Here is a 12,118-nt window from a genome sequence, read left to right on the forward strand (position 1 = left end):
AGTTTCCAAAATAACACGCTAAAACTATACCAATTAAATCAATACAATTGACAGGCATGTGTTTGCTACTCATTTGCTACTCTAATCCAGCTTCTCCTCTCACAGCACAGGTAGCTGTTGGAACACAACCATTTCTGGAATTCCAGCTTAAACAAATTAAAGCTAGTAAGTGTAAATAGTTAACTAAAGCCCTTTTTCATATTAGATCTTCAGAATAATTTCTCCTTGCTCTTTTCCAAGCTCTTCGTATCCTCCATAAAATAAAATGCAGAAGTACTCTTGATATTGATCAGAAGTAAACACAACCTTAATATAGAAACATCATTGCACAAACACTGGAGCTGAACAAGCAAACCCACAATATGTCTGAAGACAGTTTTTGATTGTTTATATACATTCATGAGAGGTCTCTCAGCACTAATCTATTTCAGCTTAGAATGAGAAACTCCACACCCATCAACAGGTAGCTTTCACACTTTTTGAGGAGATATAGGTAGGTCATTCCCATCCAAGGAATACTGAACACCATGAGTTCAGAGTATTTTACTCCAGAGCACCCTTCAGTTATAGAGAGACTCTGAACTTCTTACATGACAGTTTTTACTTTCCTGCTCTGATTGCTGTTAGGAAAAAGGTCCTTTAGGGAGTCCAAAATAAAGTAAGTATCCGCTGGCCTATGCAGTCCTTCTCCTCTGTGCACATAATCAGCCTACAGCCTGTCCTATTTCAGCTGCAGCGCAGCTGATGCTGTTTAACAGCATCTCACTAAGATTTGCTCTTACACTTCACAGGAACAGTATTATTAAGCCAACGCTAGACAGAACTAGTGACCAACCAGTAAGAAGCTGCACTGATCCTAGAGAATCCAGCTGGATACACGAAGACGTTTTAAACCAAAAAGATGACCAGCACTTCCTTCTGCGACAATAACATCATGTCTAAAATGGTCCACACTAATTATGGACAAAATAGTTTATATACGTTCTTTGTATATAATGCATATAAAAAAATGCATGAAAAAAAATTGCCCTTCAGTTGACAGTACCATTTTATTTAGAGATCACATCATCAGGCTAGACTCTGCATATTTCATTATGGCACTACTTAGACTACAAGTCTTTCCAGTACCATTTTTTCAATTTAACCCTCTTAATTAGAATCCAAATTAAATGAATGCCTTCTGTGCTTTCAAATTCTCATTTGTGTAACCTTTGAGGAGAATGACAAACAAAAATCCATTTCAGCATACTGGATGGCATTCAGTGCACACACATTGAGCCTCATTTTTCAGCTCTTTTTATTAAGCTCTCTGTTTCAACAAGACTGCAGCATAATTTGATATACAAGATAGTTAGCAACTGTTGATGGATACAGAAACTGGAAAGCTAGCAAGAGGACATACTCAAAAGTAGAGGCAGGCAGGAAAACAGTTTCAAAACAAGTTTCAAATTTCTCACTTAACTCACAGTTTTAGGTATCAGTGGAAAGACTTTAAGTTTGACAAAAGATCATCAGTTACAGTGTGGCTACAGCCACTTAATGAAATCTTATCAAGATTTCAAAGAAGCTTCTCAACTTCTGAGCACTTACTACTTGCCATCCAACAAAAAAGCGAACACCATCAGATGTCATTTCACTCCCGCACCCCCAATATTAGCACAAACACAACTACAGCAACTAGTGCAAAAATTTAGGTCATAAAACACATACTGCAACTAAGCTGCTGCATTTCCACCTGCATCTCAATTTTCTATGATTCTCCTCCTATAGGCCTCCTCATGTAGAAGCATTCTGGGCGGTAAGTTTTGGTCCGACATTCACACTCCTAATTTTACTTACATCTTACCTTCTGAACACAGCACTCTACATCCTTTCTACTTGGCTTTAAAATTAGGCATAAAACTAGGTTTTCATTAAATCTGAAAGGCTATTAAGGCAAATACTTCCTTTCAAAATTCACATACTACTTTAAACTGGTCACAGGTTTGCTGTCAGGCATTATCTTTTGACAGATCCCTGAAATGCTCTCACCCACCCAGCTTGAGTACCCACAGGCAAAGCCTTAGTTTTAACGCTAAATGAATTGAGAGACAAAGTGAAACAGAAGCCTGAAAACCAAGGAAAAAAAAAAAAGTTACAAAACTTTCTGATGAACTCAGGTTATCTTATTGCAGTGTTTTAGAAGACACATATAGATATTCAGCCTAATCAAGTGACTCCAAATAATACTATGTTACACTGTTAAAATTGCAAAGGTGTCTCAAAACCGAGGGCAGGCTTTTTTAACTTAGATATCCTTTTCAGATATCTAAATTTATAAGATGTTTAAAATAGCTTTTAAAATGGCTTAACTATTAGTGATTCAGCAGGTTTTAGGATCTCCTATCTAGCAATAACAAGCTTTATGCAAAAAGAAATATGTAAGTTGGTAACTTCCTAACTCTCCATAAGCGTAAAAGAAGGCCTAACTAAAAATAGTTAAACAGTGCAAGCAAAAAAAAGCTACAAGTTAGCAACAAATCCCTTGCACCAAATATTAATATTTAATCATGTTCAGGATTCACAAAGGCAGAAGTACTTCATTGCAATTCCAGCCCTGCCTGGACTCACAAAAAAAAAAAAAAAAAAGCAGCTTAAAGAATCCAATTGTTAAGAGCTTCCTTTTCTCACACACAGAAAGCTTAAAATAAAAGGTGTTACTTTTCCAGACCAGTCCCACAACTGTAGAAAGCATGCTAGTAACCAAGAAGCTGGCTTATTAGCATACCGGCTCAGATATTTTTCACAGAATGACTCAGCCTACTATTTTCAAAGTTTTCCTTAAATATTTGTCCTACATTTTACAACAGCAGCTACCAACTACAAAAAAAAACCCCACATCCCATGAAGTCAGCCGCTTTACAATACCGAGCATAGAGATTAGCTATGCGTCCACATCTGCATCCACTAATCTAATCCCTTCTGAAAATCAAAGTTCAAGATACTCAATATGGATCTTTCAGAGGCAAGCAGACGCTTTGTGTGAGCCTGAGAAAGCACATTCATGCTTCTCCACAGCACAGTTCAGCGCTTGCAAGATACAGAAACTTCCCCTATCAAGAACAGCACGCTCTGCTAAAACTGCAGCTCTTAACAGGACAGCTAAGAACAACGTAAGAGAGCAGACACATAAGGAAAATTTAGTTTACAGCTGTCCGCTTTCAGCGGATGTATGCATATCCATAAGGAGTAGAAGCTTTAGTTGAAAAAGCTTCCCAACGTTGCTCGCACCTCGCTCTCAAAGCCTATATTAGGAATCGCAGGCGTATTCGAGGGGAAAGAGTGTTTTGGAGGGGGGGGGGGGTGCCATGAGGGCTGCCTTCCCCCCGGCGCCGGGCTCCCCGCTGCCGGAGCCGGGGCTCAGAAGGGCGCACGCCGGCGCGGCCGCGGCCCGGAGGCGCGGGCAGCTCCTCCGCCAGCTGCGGGCGGCGGCGGCCGGGAGGCGGCGGGGCCGGGGCTGCGGCCAGCGGGACAAAAGCAGCGCAGCGGGATCGGCCCGGGGGGGGAGGCTGCGACCCGCCCCGCAAGGGCACGGCCAGCGCGGCGGCGGCCGGGCCGGGCACGGCGCAGCCCCCTCCCCGGGGCGGGCTCCTGCCCGGGGGTACCCCGCTCCCTTCCCTCCGCCCGGACCCCGCCGGCTGCGCGGGTGCCCACCGACCCGCCCCCGGGGCCGTGCCCCCCCCCCCCCCCGCCTCCAATTTTTACCTTCATCTTCGAGCTCTAGTTTCTCCAGCATCCCTTCGGAGGCGGCCGGGAGCTGAGAGGGAGCCGGAGCCGCTGCCGCCGCCTGCGGGAGGGAAGAGAGGAGAAGCAGATGAGCATCCAGGCGCGGACTCACCGGCCCCGCGGCGGCATCGGAGCGGCGCGGCGCGGCGGGGGGGAGCGGCGGCGCTGAGGGGGCGGCTGGCGCGGTTCCCGCCGAGCGCCGAGGGGAGGGGAGAAGGCGGGACGGCGCCGGGGACGGCGCTGAGGCCGGGCGGCGGCGGCTGCCCCTCGGCCTCCCGCACAGGCAGGGCTCGGGGCGCGCTGCCGCTCGCACACACACCGCGCACACTGAGGGGGGAGGAACCGCGACTCGCCCTTCCTCCCCTCCCCGCGGCAGCGGCTGCGCCCAGCCCATTAACCCTCCGGCCCCCGGGCTCCCCGCGGCCGTGCCTCCGGCAGGCGCCGCCTCTCCCCGGCACGGAGGGAGCTGCCGTCGGCGGCCGTCAGGCGCACGGGGAGGCCGCACGCCCTTTCGCAGGACAGCGCTTCCCGCCGCGCCTCGCCGCCGCCTCTCCCCCGCGCCCCCCCCCTCCCGCGGAGGGATTGGTACGGTCCATTTTGCTGCAGTCAAGCCCGTTGGTCAGCGGCGGGAGGGGAAGGTAACTACCACTTCCGCGCAAGAAAAGGGAGGGAGAGGAGGGAGAGGATTACTCTCCCCAGAGCTCTGCCAGGCCAACCGCCCTTCGCCGCCCGCTCTGCGGGCTCGGCTGGGCGCCCGGTCGCTTTGGACTAGAGCGGTGCAGGAGGAGACGGAGGGGGAGGAAAGCCCTCCGCTCCCCCCGCGCGACGGGCTTGGTATGGTCCCGCGCGTTCACCTGCAAGGCAGCGGCGGGGAAGCCGGCAGTTCCACTGCCCTCGGGCGGGGGGGTGGTGGTGGTGGGTGTTGAGGGGGTTTCCCCCGTGTGCGACAGGGAGCTCCCGCCCTGCGCCGAGCCGCCATCCCGGGGCACCGCTCTGGGAACGGACGCGCTCGTTTCCATTTAAAACGTGCGAGAAGTTACAGTTGAAGATTAGCCCGAATGTCGGCGCCTGCCGTGCAAGCCGCCCGCCCGCACGGAAGCTGGCCGCTGGCCCCGGGGCAGGCTCCTGAGGAGCGGGAGCGGCGCGGCGGCTCGGCGCCCTCACGGCGAGCTCCCGCGCAGCCAGCAGGCAGGGGCCGCTTCACCCAGGGGTTAGTGCGTGAAATCCTCGTGTGATTGTGCGGCAGATCAGACTAGGTGATCCTACTTTAAAAATCACTCTTGAAGAACCGAAAAAAAAAAAAAAAAAAAAAAAATTGGACCGCCTCAGCACTGCTGTCACTACAGACTGGTATTTCGGAGCTGTTCTCAGCCCGGCCGGGTGTGAGGGGGCCCAAGGCCCTGAGCTTGCCCTCAAGCACGGAGCACGTAATGCTGACAGCCCAAACCACTTGCTGTCTCTGAAGGACGGAGTTTACACCGTGGGAGGCTTCTGCTTACCAAGAATGGGATTTACTGCGCCCAGCTTTACAAGTCTGCATCTGAGCTTGTGAGCCAGGCTACAGCAGAATCAATGGAAATAAGGAAATGATGAAACAGATTCACCATTTAGATGCTGAGATGTGGTAAGCTATAGCTAGGCTTCCTTAACTGCAATGCATAGGTCCCCACGGGCTGTTTAGGAAGCCCAGCAGGACCAGTTCAGACATGGAAGCTGGAGAGGTGGACGAACAGATTATTTCTTTGGCAATGGCAACAGATCTTACGGGCAGACACGCATGCGTGGTGCTCCAAGGGAGTCACAGGACCCACTGGAGAACATTTAAAATCTACTGGTCCCTAAGGAGAGGGTCGAGCTTCCAAAGTTCAGCAAGTCCTTCAAGGAGGGAAGGTTGAATAGATCTAGGATAGCACAGTAATGTGCAGAGAACATAGGAAAGTATGAAAGAGAATTAAAGCTATGATGGGAGGAGAGAGCCAAAAATTATGGGAAAACAGAAAGCTGTCTGTCATTGCTCAAGTCCAGAGATGTTTCAAGCAAGGAAGCTGGCTGCTGGTGACAGCTGCTTTTTCCTGAGCTGCCTCTTTCCAGGGACACTTTTAAGGATAGACGGGGAGGTTAACAATATCCAGTTCTTCTTTACTGTAAAGATCCTTTGGAAAGAAAATCTTACAATATTTCATTGCTAGTTGTATTTTTCAAAGACTTCCAGGATTTCAGTAAATACTCTAACTGATCAGCCACAGAAGACACCAAAGCAGTTCATATTAATTTATAATATTTTCAGCCTACTAATTAAAATACTTTTGGAGGTTTTAATTATTGCTGGGAGCTATCTTTAAAAGCTCTAAATAATTTATCTTCCTTATCACATACCTTGATATTGATAAGAGTTTTTAACCTCTTTTGCTAACCAAAAGAAGAGAAGAATAAGATGACGTTTCTCATTGGAAATAACTGTCATGATTTTGTTCCTTTTTTTAAACCCACAAGTATTTACTCCCCATAATTATCTAGTAAGCACCAGCCATGAAGACATACAACTCTGAGGTTGTTTGTAGCTGGAAGTGACACTGAATGTTCAAAGTTGCATTCCATTTCACCTACTACAAAAGATGGACATGTTTGTAAGAAGTCAGTTAAGCCTATTTCATGCAATGAGCTACACTGCACTGTGAACCTCAGAGCTTACTGCAAGATCGGGGTTTTACAGTGACACAATCTACATCCAGACCAAGAGTACCATGAGAGACTAAAGATAATATAAAGGCAGTAATTTAATATGTAACAGAGATTTGTAATGGAAACATTATAGCTATGTTGTAACATCCTATACGGCTCAAAAAAAACCCAAAGGAAATTGAGAAGTAAAGTCTGAAACTCCATCCCTGACTCTGACTGCAGTCTCACAATTTGTTTAAACCAATTTTGGAACAAGCTGCTGATCGTGGTGTTCATTTTGCTCCTCGCTTTGCATTCTAGCTCCTTTTGGCTTGTAGGCAACACAGTGAGTCAGAACAGGAAACTGATGCAGCTGAAAACCAAATGGACCAAAAGAAAAGATTGTTTTTTATCCAGATCAGTTCCTGATCCAACTCACTGCGCAGGTGTACCAGCTGGCACTGGCACAAGGAGTGCCAAGGGCAGGAGTGACAGTGGGACCACACCTTCAGGAAACAACCCACTCTTAAGTCTGCTTAAATCAGTGGTGAAAGCACTGTGCTGCTCCTTGTGAACCACTACAGCATTAGACAAATTAGCAGATATTTTCAACAGTCTTAGGTATTGCTTCTCTCTGCAAACTCTGCCATTTTACAAGAGGATTACTGGTTAAAGATATGGAAAAGGTTGCTCTTTCAAAGGACCTATAATTCCCACCAAGATGATATTACATATTGTAACATATCAATACCTGTTTATTGTGACTATTTGTTCTACTGCCACAGCAGGTTTCCATTAATTATAACCAAGGGATTTGTCTAGATTATAGTTTAGATATTTGCTATCACAGTGTGTCAGATGATAACCCTTTTTAACTGTTTGAGATACCCAATGCAACAAGACAGTATATACTTTGTATACTGAATACTGCTAAGCAAAATAAATTTTTATATATAAAAGTTTAGGAGATAAATATATGCAAAACCAAAGCTGCCTGAATATACTACTTCTTTGCTAGGTTTCAATTCGTTTTTTACAAGGGCATTACTTACGCCAGAAAACATGGACCTACGACATAACGCTAATACAGAAGCCTAATACAGCAGTGCCAGCAATCTTTGTAGAGGCAAAGTAAAACAACTCAAGGTTGATACAACAGCAAAAGTCATAAAAAGGTGGATGTAAACAAAAAGGTTTTAGGACTTCTGGGAAGGCTAGAATGTAAATTTCATTAGGTAACTGCTTACTCTGTCTCTGCCTGTTTTCTTTAGCTTTCTAGGGCAAAGGGAGTTACTAATACTCTGTAGAAGTAAAATTAGCCCTGTAAATTATATATGCACTTACAATGAATATGTTAAAACCTATCTGATAATCTAGGAGTCCTTTTAGTCCTATGTCCTATTGAAGGACTCCCATTATTTTCATAAGAACAAGCTAAGTATTTAAATTGTAGGGACAGTTCAGGGACGTGAACAGCAATTAACATCCACAGAAGATTATTTTTTATGTAGTTTCCTGCCATCTTGCCTCCCTGAATTAGCAGGAATGCATCCATTGGGATAGGGATCTATCAGTGGCAGTCATCAGACCAGCTATATCAAAATGCTTGGAACGAGATTCATCTCACCTGAGCTTAGACACCTACTGCGTAGCTTTTCATACTGAACGAGTTACCCCAGGCTGCTGCTTCTGCAACCAGTGAAGAAACAAACATTTCCAGGACATCATTCACATGGCCTATTTTAGACAAATACTTGGGATAAAAGCACGCTGGACTCCAGTCACTGTACTGACTAGATCTCTGCATCCCCATTTGGTCAGGTTCGTTCTGCTTCGCATAGCTGTCTGTAAGGGAAGCGGTGGGAGGGAGCCAAGAAACTATAAAGTAGTCAGTGTAACTTTGATTCCAAGATGGCTGAGAGAACAAGTACACCCGTTCTAAGTAGTTAGAGGAAAGAAAGATCATCAGTAACAGCCAACGTGTAGAAACAACGCCAAGCCAATCCCAGTCACTTTAATAACCAGCCAGAAGTCTTGTGGTAAGCAGATGCAACATGAGTTAACAGGACTTTTGACACGCTCTTGCATGACACTCAAGTAAGCCAGCCAGATAGTCTAGATGAAACGACTGCTAAAGGTCACAATAATATCCACAAGGAAGGTAGAAAGATTTCTTTATCTAACTGGAAGAGTTTAAAAAAGGGTTCACAGAGGTCTATGTTCTATCTAATCTCATTCAGTGTTTTCACTGATGACTTGATGAAGGAATAATGAATAACCTGATCGCATTTTCAAATGGCTCAATGCTAAGAGACACTGCTCTTTTAGGGATAGCCTTAGAACTTAAAATAATCTTGAGATTTGCTGCAATGCTTTGAAAAACAGGATGCACTTTGATATGGGGCACATTACACAATAATCAAATGCAAAAATAAAATGGGAAAGGATTGGCTTGCAGCAGTCATGCAAGGAAAAGACCTGAGAATGAAACTAAATGTCAGACAACAATGTCAGATTCTTGGGGAAAAAAAAATCACACTATCTACAAATGTGCTACATGTAAGACACGGAGAATCTGTTCTACACATTCCCTGGTTAGATGCCAGCTGGGATACTTCATTCAGTTTTGGGCATTGAACTCGAGAATGAACCAAGAGAGTCCAAAGAAAAGGAACAACAATGATCTAGGAGTTCAGAAAACATGACCTGTAAAGAAGGACTTGAAAACCTCCCAGCTTCTTAGTCTAGGGGAAAAAAAACCCCAGGACTGAAGGAAAATACAGTAAGAGTTTTCAAATATAAAGTGTTTTTGCAAGAAGGAAAGTGATAAACTATCTTCTGGGTCCACTGGTGATAGGATAAGGAGTTATCTACTTAGACTTTAGCAACGAAGTCTTACGTTGGACTTTGGGAGAACTTTCTGAACATAACAACAGTGAAGCACCAGCACATTTGGCTGAAAAAAACTGTAAAATCTCTCTCACGGGAGGTTTTTTAGCAACATAGTAAAAAAAACATTTGTTGGGAATTATTTACATATAGTTGATCGTGCTGTGAGGAGAAAATGAATTTTTAATGTAATTTCCAGACTTATTTTCTTTTGTTTCTATTTTTCTCCAATCTTTAGAAAAATGTATTTAGTCTTTGTATGAGAATTCAGTGAGAAGTCTTTATATGTGTGTTCTGTGCAAAAGCCAGTTTACTACCAATCTAACACAAATGTAAATTTGCTCTGCCCCCCCAGACAAGTAGCCTTAATTCTAAATTAGAAAAATTCTAAAGCAAATATTGTTTGAGTAATAATAAAGATTACGTATTAGTCTTTGATGACTTGGCAGGAATAGAAAGAACAACCTAAAAAAAGAAATGCTGCTGCAAATTACAAGTCTGTGTGGAACAGACTTATTCAAGCATTGCGACAGAAACGTTACCTGTGCTTTATTTCGAAATAGGCACTTCCAGGTAAATTCAAAGCTGCCTGCCTCAAAGCTTTTCCTGACTTTTCTACTCCTCCTTTCATTCTGATCAATGAAGGCAGTGACACAATACCGATATGCTGAGTGCCACCTGCACAGCTCATAGTTCAGCAGTAAAACTGAATGCCCTTCCAAGTACTTCAGAAAAAAAAAAAAAAAAGCTACTCACCTTATAAAACCTAATGGATTGAAGAGCAACAAGAAGGAATTCCCATCTAAATGCAAATCAAGGCAAACCCATTTTGAATGCAAGAGTAAACTACAAATGGTAATTTTCCCACCATTTGCTAGTGCTCCTTACTACAATTACAGTTCTCTACCACTCAAGTAGTTAACAGCTCTTCTCCTGATGAGCTGTCAATGAACAACTTAGAATTTTTCCAAATGTATGTCATAGATATGCTTATTCTGTTGCAATCTGTTTGTGCAAAATTAATTTAAAACACTTACTGCTTATTTTCGGTTTCATTTCGTCTGGTTCACTAAGTGGAAAAAGAAGTTATCGGGGGAAAAAGGTTTCATCTGCTGGTTAAACTGTAAATTAAACTCTTGCTTGTTTTCTGCTAGAGTGTGATAACTGATACCAGTGGTTTACGACAGCTGAGAACACTAAAAACGGTGAGGCTCAGATTAGGATCCCACCTTGCATCCCTTCGGTATTTAAAAATGCTAGCTGCATGGTGAAAAGGCTGACTGTGGGATGGCAGTCCTGGAGTCTGTTAGATGGTCGGAGAACACACAGAATCGTTTAGGTTGGAAAAGACCTTTAAGATCATCCAGTCCAACCATTAACACGGTCAGTCCCAGTGAAGAGCTCTGGGCCTGGTTCTGGTACAAACTCCTCCTTACCTCGAAAAGCTCGGAATGAACAGAGCAGCTGTGCAGGAATTATAGTTTCTACCATTTTTTCTAAGGAATCTCTGTTCCAGCACCAAACAAACTAGTAAGGAAGGGGATGTCTCATACAAAATACTGGATTCAAGTTTTTTCTTCCTGTACCTGAAAGGAATGCAGTAAAATTTGCTCTAGTCTTAAAAGGCTTTTGAAGTACTAGATGCTATAATCATGTCAGTGTGTAGCATGTATAAATGAAGGTGGTGACAACTCGGAGATTACAATTTGTTTAGAACACAGTAACCGAATCCCGTAACAAAACCTGGCACAGAAAATGCACTCCGTATCAGCATTGTATGTTCTCCACTGGATCCTTACTGGTGTCAGTTCGGCGCTCTGTCACTCATCTGCAAGGCCCTCAGTGAATTAGAGGCACAACTATCCTGCAGCAGGTATGGAACTGATGGAGCAAGTTGTATATATTCTATATATCTTTCTAATACCGTATGGTGAAGTTAAAGGTGGCTCTAATGGTTTCATTTTAAAACAGCTCAAACAGACTTTGCCATTGGATAAGAACTATACCCTGAAAGGATTATTTTTCTTCATCCCAATATCATCAGAATACAAATTGCCCTATGGTCCTAAGCAGGAGTCTTTTGACATGGAATACAGATCAGCTATATATTGCTTTTACATTTCCAGACTAGTAACTAGCCTCCCACTGCAGGTATCCTCCCACATAACAGCAGCTATAATATTAATTACTTTACAGAGTTAATTATTAGTGATAAGCAGTCACAGTTGGGGATCTTTAGTCGGCTAAATGGATAACATAAATGGATCAACTATCAAATTTAGCTACATCCTAAAAAAAAAAAAAAAAGGAATATAGGAGTGCATTCAGCACTAGGAAAGATGATGAAATGGACACCTTGCATTTCTACTAACTCTTTGCTGCAATTACAGTACTGAGTGTTGAAATCTGTTTACCCTGAAGACACGTGAACTGAACGTGCAGATTGATTTCACATTTTTAGTGGAGAGCCCTTCTTAAATGTTTCTGTACGGAAATGAACTTGCAGTTTAATCCCAGTGAGGTCTGTCACTGACTTAATTGAGAAACAGGATAGATTTACAAAACTTCCTTTGATCTAATGCAAAAGACAAAGACCCTATCTTACACATGAACAGTGTCCTACAGCACCTCACTTTGAGGAAAAAAAAAATGGTACCAGTGACAGAAGTGTTAAGCACTTCTAAAAAATAAACTTCAAAGGAAGTAAAAGGCCAAGGAATAGTCTAGATCCCCAGCTAAATTCTTACAGAGAAGTCACGGCAGAAGTGGAGAAGAGGCAGGATTTGTTTACATAACCTCTAAT

The 12,118-nt window shown here is 43.9% G+C and overlaps 1 protein-coding gene across 1 annotated transcript in view; it reads right to left on the reverse strand.

Annotated features, from left to right (window-relative positions):
- PRKAG2 (protein kinase AMP-activated non-catalytic subunit gamma 2) overlaps positions 1-12,118 on the reverse strand; it is a 170,761-nt gene that overhangs the window by 47,080 nt on the left and 111,563 nt on the right. The window contains 1 exon segment of the mRNA XM_075728275.1: positions 3,745-3,826. Coding sequence (XP_075584390.1) covers positions 3,745-3,826 — 82 coding nt within the window.

This window comes from Pelecanus crispus, chromosome 2, assembly GCF_030463565.1.
Source record: "Pelecanus crispus isolate bPelCri1 chromosome 2, bPelCri1.pri, whole genome shotgun sequence".
Classification (NCBI taxonomy): Eukaryota; Metazoa; Chordata; class Aves; order Pelecaniformes; family Pelecanidae; genus Pelecanus; species Pelecanus crispus.